Source organism: Uranotaenia lowii, chromosome 2 (assembly GCF_029784155.1).
Source record: "Uranotaenia lowii strain MFRU-FL chromosome 2, ASM2978415v1, whole genome shotgun sequence".
NCBI classification, from domain to species: domain Eukaryota; kingdom Metazoa; phylum Arthropoda; class Insecta; order Diptera; family Culicidae; genus Uranotaenia; species Uranotaenia lowii.
The window spans coordinates 151,234,269-151,247,647 of record NC_073692.1 but is presented as its reverse complement, the minus strand read 5'-3'; the positions used below and the strand labels follow the sequence as shown (position 1 = coordinate 151,247,647).

Sequence of the window (13,379 nt, the reverse complement as noted above, 5' to 3'; positions counted from 1 at the left end):
CTCAAAACCTGTTAGTTTTCTAGAGTTTAGCTTAAAACAGGAAACATTTCAAATATATTCCTTAAACACGTCTCGGTGATCGAGTGATTAGTGTGGTAAGACGGGAATCGCTAGTCCACTGATGGCATGAGTTCGATTCTCATCTCGGTAAATAAATGTGCTAAATAAATGTTAATCTTATGTTGTCCACGCCATTTATTCAGTCTTTAAAGGCTGAATCGGCTAAGACGGTGAATTTTTTTTATTCATTTCTTTCATATTTTCATTTGCTTGTTCGAAGCTTCAAGCTCAGCATTCCAAATGCACACGGTAGTAAACAGATGAAAATGTTTTAACAAACAATTGTTCTCATCCCTTTCCAGATCGAACCCCGATGCATCTTGCAGCGGAGAACGGCCACGCGACGATAATCGAAATCCTGGTGGACAAGTTCCGGGCCAGTATCTACGAACGCACGAAGGACGGCAGTACGCTAATGCACATCGCTTCGTTGAACGGTCACGCAGAATGTGCAAACACGCTGTTCCGGAAGGGTGTCTACCTTCACATGCCGAACAAGGGCGGGGCCCGGAGCATCCACACGGCGGCCAAGTACGGGCACGTGGGCATCATCAGCACCCTACTGAACAAGGGCGAGAAGGTGGACGTGCCGACCAATGTGAGTGACCAATCAATGGGGGATGATTTTTTGTTGTGATTTTTACATTTAAGGGTAATCGCAAGGGGATGAAATTAATAACCGTTACTCATTCAGGATCACTACACTGCCCTCCACATAGCGGTCCGGTCCGCGAAACCGGCCGTGGTGGAGACGTTGTTGGGGTTTGGTGCCGAGGTGCACGTGCGAGGTGGAAAGCTGAAGGAAACACCGCTGCACATAGCGGCCCGAGTCAAGGACGGCGATCGGTGTGCGCTGATGTTGCTGAAATCGGGTGCCAGTGCCAACAAAACGACGGACGACGGTCAAACGCCGGTCCACGTAGCTGCCAAATATGGGAACGTCACCACCCTGGATCTTCTGCTGGAGGACAACGGTGACGCACTGGTCAAGTCCAACGTAAGCCTGTAGAGTTGAATGTGTATATGTGTGTGTTTGTTTTGTGGTTGTCGTTTTTCACGATTTTTCAGACTCAGTAGATTGGTTGGTCAAGTGAAAAGGGTATTTCTAGTGAAATTACAGTTTGAGTTTTTTTTTATCGATCTGACAGGTTGGAGAGACACCTCTACATCTTGGAGCGAGGAATTGTCATCCGGAGATCGTAAGGCATCTGATAGATTTCGTGCTTGCAAAGCATGGGAAAGAGGTGTTAAAAAACTACATGAACTTTACGAACGACGATGGAGCGACCGCACTGCACTACGTTTGTCAGGTGACGAAAGATGAGCTGAAAACTGGCACGGGCGATCGAGAAATCATCAAGATGTTGCTGGAGAACGGTGGAGACGTTTCGTTGGCTACGAAATCCACCCAAGAAACGTGTTTTCACGCTGTGGCTATCGCAGGCAATAACGATGTTTTGTCGGAGATGATCAACCATTTGTCAACGACGGAGATTCAGAAAGCGATGAACAGGCAATCTTCGATAGGTTGGACACCTTTGCTGATCGCATGTAATCGGGGTCATATGGAGCTGGTGAATACGCTGCTAGCGAACCACGCTAGGGTCGATGTGTTCGATAACGAAGGCCGATCGGCGCTGCATTTAGCGGCGGAACACGGCTACCTACAAGTCTGTGATGCACTCATTACCAATAAGGCGTTTATTAATTCTAAGTCACGAGTCGGTAGGACGGCGTTGCATTTGGCCGCCATGAACGGGTACACGGAACTGGTCAAATTTTTGATCCGAGATCACAACGCGGTGGTGGATATTCTAACGCTGCGGAAACAAACTCCCCTGCATCTGGCCGCAGCCAGCGGGCAGATGAACGTATGTAAGCTACTGCTGGAACTTGGTGCCAATATCGACGCGACCGATGACGTTGGTCAGAAGCCAATCCACGTGGCTGCGCAGAACAATTACTCCGAAGTTGCCAAATTATTTCTTCAACAACATCCCAATCTTGTGATGGCCACCAGTAAGGATGGCAATACTTGCGCCCACATAGCGGCAATGCAGGGATCGGTGCGGGTCATAGAGGAACTGATGAAATTCGATCGGAACGGTGTGATATCGACGAGAAACAAGCTGACCGATTCGACCCCGCTACAGCTGGCGGCCGAAGGGGGCCACGCCGATGTCGTCAAGGTCCTTGTTCGAGCCGGAGCATCCTGTACCGACGAAAACAAGTCAGGTTTCACTGCTGTCCACATGGCGGCAAAAAACGGCCACGGCCAGGTGCTCGAGGTTATGCGGAGCACTAATTCGCTAAGGGTGTCCAGTAAAAAATTGGGTTTAACTCCGCTGCACGTAGCGGCCTATTACGGTCAGGCTGATACCGTGCGGGAACTGCTCATCAACGTACCGGCAACGGTTAAATCTGATTCTCCATCTGGCACATCATTAGTACCTGAATTAGGGAACGAGTCCGGGCTGACTCCGCTGCACTTGGCTGCGTACTCCGGTAACGAGAACGTTGTCCGACTGCTGCTCAACTCCGCCGGTGTTCAAGTCGATGCTGCGACTACGGAAAATGTAAGCTCCCGTTGATCGTGTTAACCTGTGTTTGATGGTATTTAGCGGCACCTTTTCGGTTCCACCTTTTAGCTGTGTGATCGTCTGTTTGATTTGATTTTTCGTCGTAGTAGGTGTTATGTTTCATGTCCTGTACAAGGAACTCACTTTGTTACACATTTCTGAAGCCTTTAGACCACAGCACAGTAGTCCTGAAATGAAAATAAGTTGGGAAAAAACCATAAAGCTTTCTCAATCAGTTTTTTTCCTCTGATGTCTGAGGTGAAATTTTCAAACATTACAAACGCAAATCTTGGATAATTTTAAAATATTTTAGAGATAAGAAAATTATATTTTTTAAGATTGACGTCGTTTGATTTCATAGGTCGTTGGGTCTTACTTGTGTACCTACCGAATTGTATTAATCATGTGAAAATAGTTTGGCCCACGACCAAGGTTGCCAATGTGCCTGATTTTTCAGAATTTGCATGATTTTTCGAGGGGTAAAAGTCGATTCACGCACTGCCTGACCTCACTGTTTTGGACACTTCGCGATTCCTGTTTTGATTCATTATTTTCCAATTCTACACGCTGAGGAAGCAAAGCAAACATTTGAGTCTTGTTCAATTTTTTCTCGCACATTTTAAGTAATTATTCTCAGCTCAATTTTTGGATAGAAAAAACTTTGAAATGGAAATAAGTTGTTAAAAAATTATACGTTTTTAGTATCAAATAATGAATAATCAATCATTTTGTTTGTTAATCCAGCTGAAACAGAAACATTGGAATAAATGGATTTAGAATATCGGACGTTATTTTTGTTCCCCGGAATTATCATCGTAAAAATTTAGAATAGTTCAGCCTTGTCTCTCAGTACGTTCACTGGAAATTTTCCTATAATGGATTCTCTGAATAGTGTCGTCGTACAAATATGTTCATTTGATTCGGCTTCTAATCAAAATATCACGAGAAACTTCCGGACATTCGATTCGGCACATAAGATTTTTTTTAAAAGCTTTCACATTTCATATTCGATAAGAATTTTTTGATTCAAGCAGAAGCCCCAGAGCATTCAATGCAAAGTGTGTTGATTCAGAAGAAATATGTTGAAAAAAGGTTTTAGAAACATGTTGTAACATTTCAATAAACAAACCTTCTTTTCGATTTTTTTTACATTTTAAAGTTTCATTACATTCCCGGAGAGATTTCCGCCATTTTTTTGATTTTTTGTTATTTTAAAACTGAGTTTTGAGGTAAATTTCTTGCTACACGAAAAATTACGCCACACCCCATTTCTCGTTCGTAAAATTTTGTAAACAGGACGTGCAAACGTCACCACAAAAGGGAATTACGTCATCGTGAATCGACCCATTTATCCTGATAATCTGTTATGCCTTCGTTTAAGCCTGATATTTGGAAATATGCCTGACTTTGCCTGATATTCTAATTTTCACGGAAAATTGTATGTATGAATGAACAGAATAATGTACATTTCAACCTTAATCCTTCTTAGAGAGTAAATATGACACTTTCGGAATTTTGAAGGCTTAAAATTTTTCAGACGCACCAAATATTTTTACAAAAACTCTCCTGGGACCCTCAATGAGATCATGAAACGCTTCCTGAAAGCCCTGACAAAAATGTCCCTTAAGGGATTTAGAGTGTTAATTTCTCAATCGTACAAATTGAACAATTTAACAATTTGTTTAAAATTTAGAGTTTTGTGAACCTTGTAAAGTAACTCAAAAATGATACTCGGACAATATTCAGTTACTATCACTGATTTCACAAAAAATGCCGCTTAGTGCATAAGAAATCTTATGTTAAAAGCTTCAGGTTTAACATATGGATGTTTGTTTAAAAGATTATGGTCACAAAAACACAATTTTTGCAATAAAATCAGCTGTACCAATTGAAATTACAAGTTTCTTATGCACTACTCTACACTGTGAGAATAAATATTAACTTAATTTGTAACCTTTATTTCAAATTTTAATTTCATATCTGATCAAGTTTTAAAACTGAAATGAATTCCAAATCTAAGTGTTTTGCAAAATATGAACCCTAATTTTAAATTTGGAGTTCGAACCTCATTTCTGACTCTTAACAGATGAGAAATTTAAGGACGACTAAAGTTGTTTGTTTTCCAATCATCTATTACTATGCCCAGCAAACAATTTTGCAGCTATATTCTTATGCTGTTTTGATATACGTTCCATATACATTATAGAATGATCGTATGAAAGTTGGAAAACCCGAATTTATATACCAAAGTGGAGGCAATATACTTGCATAAATTTGATGTCTTTCTAAAGCGACGAAAACTACATAAATTGGGCGTTATACGACACCATAATCGTACCTATCCGAAAAATGCAAGAGAGCGCAAGATTTTGCTCTCATAGCCTTCAAAACGTTGCCAGCGACAAAATTTTAAGTTCTCTCATTGGTCAGTATTATTCAATTCCTATCAGATTTTTAGCTATCTGGATGCCCTCTGGTTGCAGAGAAAACATGTTGATGATTTTCTCACTTGATGTTGGCGCGGGAGCAAAATCATTTCAAAATTTACATACATGACGGACTTTCTGTCATATCCAATTTAAACTGACTTCAGACGACATTTTAAACGATCTTTTCGCTATTCAGTTGGAATTGCGATTCACAATACCATTGTAAACGACTTAAGTTATCATTTTTGATACGATTTTATGTTTGCTGGGTGGATTCAATGTTCATCTATTTTTTTCATCAAAACCGTGGAAAACTCTGAATTATATGGAAAATTTTTACCATCAAACGCAATCAGCAATGATTTTCCATAAGCCTTCATAGTCTTTAGATAAGTTCTTAGGACTAGTGTGCTTGAAAATATAGAGCATTTTTCTATTGTTCTCACTTCTATTTTTTTTGTAAATTTGGTTGATGTATACCTTTTTTTTTTAAAGGACCTTTTTCTAGGTTCAGGTTCAATTATCCTTTTCATCCTTTATACAAATTCGGAAAACAGTTGAATTAGTTTTCTTACATTATTATCTTTTTTTTATATCATCTATTTCGGAGCCATGATTAGAACGTTATTCATAGGAAATAGTAAATTTTAATTTATTGTAAATTTCAGTGTTCGAAAATTAAATCGTTTATTGATTCACAGTTAGCGATCGATATAATTAAAAAGACATACACCGTCTTAGCCGATTAGGCTTTACAGACTGAATAAATGACGTGGACAACTTAATTAACATTTAACACCCAGTACCGAGATGGGAATCGAACCCATGCCATCAGTGGAGTAGCAATTAACGTCTTACCACGCTAACCACTCGACCACCGAGACGTACAGATTAGATACGCTTAATACTGAGAAAAAGTTATCGCTTTAAGCTTAGAGTGCTAATTGCTAATTGCCAGCTGTTTATCAACATTAAAGCCGGAACAAATATTAAACTCTTCTTTTGTCACGCCCTTCCCCCTTCGATTTTTCTAACTCACCAAATGGAAATAAAAAACGTTTCAATTGTTTGCATTGAAAATTCAATTTATTGACCGAATTTGCAAACAATTATGAGAGCAAAACAAAACTGTCAAAGAAATCACCTCTCTGTGTTCTACAAATAAAAAAAATCGAATTTTCTTACAATTACAAGAGCAATAAGAACATAGTGTGAAAGTTGGATACTTTATCTCTTTTTTGAGGTTTTTTTTTTTAAATTAATTCGATATATCGGTTTTATGCAAAGAACATAGTATGCAATTTTGTAACAAATAATCATTTGAGTAATTCATTCCATTTTGTTTCTTTTGCATTTTTTTACAGTTTTCTATAAGGAAGGGATGAATCATCCTAAAGGATGAAAATCCTGGAAAAAAATAAGTTTTCTATAAACTGTTTTCTCCTTTTTCAAACATGCAGGAGCGTTGCCAAAAGTGAACATTTATACAATTTTATTTATAACAACTTTACAAGGTCAATTCATGGTGATTCTATGGTGATTTTATTTTATTTTTAAATTAACTGATCTGATAAATCTATTAAACTGTATTGTGAAAAATAAACATCTCAACCACTTTAAAACATAAAGCGGATTAAGAGATGTTAGAAATAGTTTTTTTATTGTCTCTTATTGTAGTTTTCTTCTGGGAATGTTGTAAAAAAAGAGAAAAAATACACTAAATACATCTTTCCTCTGCTCCAATGAATCCAATTAAGCAATCAGAATGATTCCCAATGTCACCTTAACTCGATTAATGACAGAAAGTTTATTCTATCACTAATAATTCGAGGGATTGATCAAATTTCTTGGGAGTAAGCAGTCCTTTATTAGCTGAACCAAAAAATAGCGTAGTTTTAAAGTTCGTTGGATCAATAAAAACTTAACTTAATCGCTAACAACAAGTTAGCTGACTAACTAACGATTAGCGAATTAGCGCTTTTGTGTCTAACACTGGTAAATTTTACCAATGGAATAACAGCTTAGTAGATCATCGAGTTGAACCGAAAGATACCGAAAAAGGGGTCTGAATCTCATGATATATTATATCATCACAGTCGATTACTATTTTGTAAAAAAGACATAAAAAGTCATCAGTTCGGCTTTTTTTTTTGAAGCCTGATTTATCCTGATTATTATAGTCATGGTTTCCTGAATTTTGTAAAAATAAAAATGTTGGCAACCCTGCCCATGATGCATTTGACATTGTTTTATTACTGGTCTCTCCCGCTTTGATAGTGAGTCTAAAGTGAGAGAGGGAGAGAGAGAGAAAGAGAGAGAGAGAGAGAGAGAGAGAGAGAGAGAGAGAGAGAGAGAGAGAGAGAAAGTGTCCATTGGCATGAAAATCTTTTTATTTTGTGATAACTTACAAGTTAACCAAACAATTAACATTTTTGTGATCATTGATTCTGATCATTGAAACTGAAAGAGGTTTTTCGATGGATATAGCGCTTTGTTGTGTTAAATTTTATAAAAACCAATTGAAAATTTTTGGAGTTGTGTCGTATTTCACACACAAAATAAACTTATACAAATAAAGTCATGTCAAAACTCCCGAGTGTACCAGTTTTGATGAAAATAACTTGAAAATTGTTTTTATTTATTACATTCAAAACTCAGAATGTTCGAGATTCCCAGCTCATATCTTCTCTTCAAAGTAGTATCTCTCAACTTTTTTAAGTGAGAAATTGCATGAGAGCCAGTTGTGAATAGTTTCAGTTGAAATTTTTTGCTTTGATTTTGTATAAGACTTCTCTAATCGCGTTTTGGAAGCCGGTGAGTCTTTCAATTTTATGAATAATACTTTCATCTAAAAAAATTTGTGCCTTAAATATTTTATGAAAACTACTTTAACATGTTCGTCGCCACGCTCATTTTGGTAGTTTTACTACCCAGGTCCAAAGAAATTCTACGAGTAAGAAGAGAACGTCACCCGTTTTTGTTGTGACGGTGCCTGCCAGGAAATATACCCGTCACCCGAATATGAGTTCCATGGCGACGACCGTATTAAACTTGTTCAAATTTTGTCTTATTTCATATTGAAGTTTTAAGTAAACCATAACGCTGAAAAAAAAATATTGTGGTTCAATTTTTAATCAGCAATCTGGCTGAAAGAAGGCCTCATAAATTCACTAATTCACGTGTCTTCAGCCTCTTATCATCTGGAGAAGTTATTCAGCAAACGTCATTAAACGTCAATTGACGGATCAACTCAAAACCCACTTTTTCTCCCCTGTGTTGTTTTTTTTCGTATCAATTATCCCGAACTTTAAATCTGCAACTTGTTGGTAGCATGCCGCAGTACGCAGAACCAATCATGAAGTCTGCGGCGGGATAATAATTTGTCGATCTTAACACGTTCGTCGCCACGGCACCCATATTCGGGTGACGGGTGTATTTCCTGGGGGGCCCCGTCACATCAAAAAGGGTGTGACGCTCTCTTATTTGAGTTTACCGCTCAGCTTCACCACACGTTTCAAATATGGGAGTTCTCCCTCTTTGCTTTCTCTTTCTGAAAATTTATTTGGGCCTGGCAAGTAAAACTACACTCAACGAAAACGACACATTGGGGCTATGTGTCAGCCTATATAGATTTTTGCAATTTGTCTCCCAATTAAAACATATGTGCCACACATATGTTTTAGGAAATATTTCAGTCCTACGCGAAACATGAACATTATGAAATTTCACACATAGATGTTATATGTGTGAAATATTCTTTTGAAAATCGCCTAAAAGTAGGCAGCAAATTTTTAATTCTAGATTTATTTCTTAACTACTTTGCGGCGTTTAGAGATGCAGTCACTTGTGATATTTTTGTTTGCATGTGGTTGACATTCGTGTTGAATAAATTTATTTGAACAAAAAATATTTGAAAAGTAACAAAACTTTTCACCATAATTCACGTCTTACTGCTTCTGTCCTTTATCGTTGGCCCATCGTCCGAACTGCCTGTTTCAATCTTCTTTCCGAATGCGAGCCAGAAGATTGATATTTTTGGACTGAAAGCAAATACGCATACATTTTTTTACATGTATCAGTAAAATAATATTCTGGACTTACCTGCGTTTTGCTATCGTTAAAGAGCCGATCGCTCTTCAAGCCAATGGTGCAATCATGATGTGTAGCACAGTTGCATTGATGGAAAAGGATTGAACTTTGCTTTAAAAAATTACCTGCTTCTACACAGCAGCACTTCGTTTTTTCCCAATCCCAGCCATTTTGAATGTGTGAAATTTTTCAAAGATGACAACTATAAGGGCTATGTGTCAACTAATGATCTTCTTTTTTTTCCAGTACAAGCTAAAACCAAAACATAAATTTTATTATTATCATATGGTTGAAGAAATCGAAGCACGTATGTGTGAAGAAACATATGCTCTAAGTGTGGATTATTTGCAGTGTACCAAAATGAGCGTGGCGACGAACGTGTTAAGCGACCAAAATGCCTCTCAACCGAAGATTTTTTTTTTGAATATGTGTGAGAGAAATGATGTTTTTTACAGTTTTGGGCACTGAAAATAATTTTTTTTGAGAAAATCTTTTCTCCATTTAAAAATGTCATTGAATAAGAAAAACAAAAATTCCCCTCTCATTTCAATCACGCCGCCATCATGCAGGGCAGTTTTACCACAGTTCACAGTCTGTCAAATTCCAATGGTAGCGAATGGTTGAACAAAGGCTGAAAAAGTGTTATGGAAGCAACTCTTCAACTCCCCCAATTTGCTGCACTGAGACTTCTTTAAACCCTGAAACATGGTTACAGTTTGTCTTTATTCAACCAGTAAGCTGAAGCAGCATTTACACTTTATCTCAGCTTTTGTTCAGCAAATTGCCGTTCTTAAGCAGCCAGAATATTTATTGGGGTTGTTCTCTCACTTGAAGCCCGTGCGAGAGAACATGCTGAGCGAAATCGTTTTCAGAATCTGCAAACAAGGCTGACTTTTTATCATATTAGATTTAAACCGACTTCAAGTAACCATTTTCTACGATCTTTTTCTTTTTTGATAGGAACTGCGATGCGCAGTAACGTTGTTTACGACTTGAGCTACCATTTTTAATGTAATTTTATGTTTGCTGGGCTGATGCCACCAAAGATTTTACAAATTTTTTTTTTCATCACTCACAAACAAATGATCGACATTTAGACAACTCCAATCAGTATTATTTATGAAAATCTATAAAGAAGTTCAATGCAATTGCTTTGAAACCGGACTGTTATCAACTCTGAAGGGTGGTTTGAACGGATTTATATCTAAAACTTTAAGTATCACCCAAAAATTGATCCTTCCTAAGATGACACCTAAAAATATTTCAAAAGTTTGTCTATGACATCGTGAAATTGAACTCAAGGGGAAATGCTTTTGATTGTTTCCAACTTAATTTTATTTCAGGACCACTTTGCACAGTAGAATTTGTGTTGATTGGAAAACCACTTTCAAAAATTCACAAATTGTTCAAAAATCTATCGAACTATACACTCAAGTTTAAACTTGAATACTATTGAGCCGTAGGCTTTCAACGTCCAAAGTCGTTCATTTCAGACTTTTAGGCGTTAATCCATTTAAGAACTCTTTTGCTAATCTTTCTCAATTGTACCCTCTCTGCGCGACAATTTCCTTTGAACACAATAAACCCGAAGGGTTACAATTCATTGCATTTAGCGTGCTTCGGTGGGCACGTGCCGATCGTTGGGCTGCTGCTAAGCAGATCGGCCGAACTACTGCACAGTGTGGATCGGCACGGGAAAACCGGTCTGCACATCGCAGCTATGCACGGCCACTATCAGATGGTGGAAGTCCTGCTCGGGCAGGGTTCGGAAATCAATGCTGCCGACAAGAACGGCTGGACTCCACTCCACTGCACTGCCAAGGCGGGGTTTCTGGACGTCGTGAAGCTGCTGGTGGAAGCCGGTGGTTCGCCGAAATCGGAAACCAACTATGGATGCGCCCCGATCTGGTTCGCCGCTTCCGAGGGGCACAACGATGTGCTCAAGTATCTGATGCACAAGGAGCACGACACGTACGCCCTCATGGACGACAAACGGTTTGTGTACAATCTGATGATCGTTTCGAAGAACCACAACAACAAACCGATCGAAGAGTTTGTGCTGGTTTCGCCGGCCCCCGTCGATACGGCTGCCAAGTTGTCCAACATTTTTATAGTCCTCTCTACCAAGGTAAGTTGTTGCATGTTAATTTCCCTGTTATTTGTGATCCGCGCAGTTTTGCTTCCGCCAATATTGAAAACAAAAACCAAACTACCACAATCCACCCACAAAAAAAAAACAAACCACCCACGTTCTTTTGGCCCGATCCGTCACATAGGAAAAGGAACGAGCGAAAGATCTGATTGCTGCGGGAAAGCAGTGCGAAACGATGGCTACCGAGCTCCTGGCGCTGGCCGCTGGCGCTGACTCGGCAGGTCGTATTCTAACTGCCACAGATCGGCGTAACATGGAGTTCCTGGACGTGCTGATTGAGAACGAGCAGAAGGAGGTGATCGCGCATACTGTGGTGCAAAGATATCTGCAGGTAAAAAATAGGTAATCTTTATAACTGCTTGGAAACCTGAACAAAAATGCATGCATCATCTCAATCCAATCCCCTCTTTCCTTCCCATTTACTCAATATCAGAACTGAAACAGAATTGTCGTTGAGTACTTTATCTTATTTTGAAGGACATGTTAGTTCATCTCCATGTAAAATTATTTAAAAAAAAAACTGATCGTCCGAATAGTATAAAATTTCGACGTTAAGAAAATTGTATATTTAAGACTACATTGATTCACAAAATTAAAAACAACCATTGTAAGTTTAAACATTATATTAAATTCTTTAACCATTAAGGCCGGTCTCAACGGTGTATGCAAAACATGGATTTCGACTACGCTAAAACAGTGCGTCTAGCACCGGTGGCGTAAATTGCTGTTTTAGCACAGTTATCGATTTCAAAATATTCAACGAGAGGCTTTTAAGTTAATGAAATCCTGGCAAGATAATTATAACTACGGTTCTTTCAAAAAAAAGAAATTTAAGATGTTAGATTGTGTTAAACTCAAACTTTTGTAATTTTTCTAAAAAAATGGGTTTTATCTTCTTTTTTTTGTTTCGATTATAGTCGTTTTACCATCTATATGGCATTCGCGACTTTAATAGGGTTTTATCTTCTCAATTGTTGAGCGCGTGCAATAAAAGTGTTTCCTTTTTAAATTCGCTCTAACACTGGTGAGGAGCGCGTGTTTTTGTCGATTCCAAATTGTGCTAAAACTGGTATACCTAAAACCAATATTTACGCTAGTACCATTGCAGGTGCTCTAAGGGCATTCATATTTTATAATTTATGTTAAACAATGACATTTCGATTATTGTATCGAACAATTTTTTTTTAAGTTTTGAAGCTAACGTGTTGTTCTTTACCGGTACATTGAGTCATGATTTCACGATTCTTCTGAATCTCAATTCAGAGATTAACTCAGACACGTGTGTCACTCACATGAGTTCAAGCGTAACATTTCAAAATGGCTAAACTGCCAATTGTAAAAAATCGAGTTAAACTCGAAACTTCCTGTTGATGCATTTTCGTTGGAATTTGAAGTTACACCTATTCAAAATGGGGTTGATTTTTCTATTCGTGTAGGGCCAATAGGGGTATTTGAGATGACCGTGCGTGACAAAACGGCCTTATTAGTGTTTTCGTGTAGGACCAAAGGTCGTAACTTCAAAACGAAAACAAAAAACAGCCGATAAATTAGGCAAAACTTGCTAGCGTAACTGGAATCGAAAACCAAAAAGAGTGAAACTCGAAAATATCTAAAGTTTAGAGAAAAAAGTAAAAGTTTTTGATAACCAACGAATTATAAGTGAATATAATGCAAATTCCTTGAATTTCCTGAACAAAAAGAGGTCGTTTTTTAAAATAGGATTTGTTTAGATGTTCCGAAATTTCAATCGCGTTTTTCTCGTTTCGAGCCTACTGCTAGTTTTGCCCTTATGAAATGTTACGCTAGAATTGATCAATGACTGAATTTGTGTTGCCTAGTGTTGTCAAAATAACAAACGTTGCCTCAGACATATTTTTTTATCTTCATTGTTGCCGAATACAACGATCATTTTATTTTATTTTTTATTAAATTTGATTTATTTACGGCATTTCCTTCATTTCATCTCTACATTCTTTCTCACCTCTAATCTCAATTAAATCTTTTTACGCATCGAAATTTGTTTTTTTCTCAAAAACAAAATTTTATTTACCAAATATTCATAGTTTTTAT

The 13,379-nt window shown here is 38.0% G+C and overlaps 1 protein-coding gene across 7 annotated transcripts in view; it reads left to right on the top strand.

Moving 5' to 3' along the window:
* LOC129748982 (serine/threonine-protein phosphatase 6 regulatory ankyrin repeat subunit B) overlaps positions 1-13,379 on the top strand; it is a 205,757-nt gene that overhangs the window by 144,509 nt on the left and 47,869 nt on the right. For all 7 annotated transcript variants that reach the window (XM_055743795.1, XM_055743794.1, XM_055743796.1 and 4 more), the window contains 5 exons: positions 363-658; positions 755-1,057; positions 1,209-2,636; positions 10,749-11,285; positions 11,434-11,640. In XM_055743795.1, coding sequence (XP_055599770.1) covers positions 363-658; positions 755-1,057; positions 1,209-2,636; positions 10,749-11,285; positions 11,434-11,640 — 2,771 coding nt within the window. The remainder of the gene's footprint in view (positions 1-362; positions 659-754; positions 1,058-1,208; positions 2,637-10,748; positions 11,286-11,433; positions 11,641-13,379) is intronic.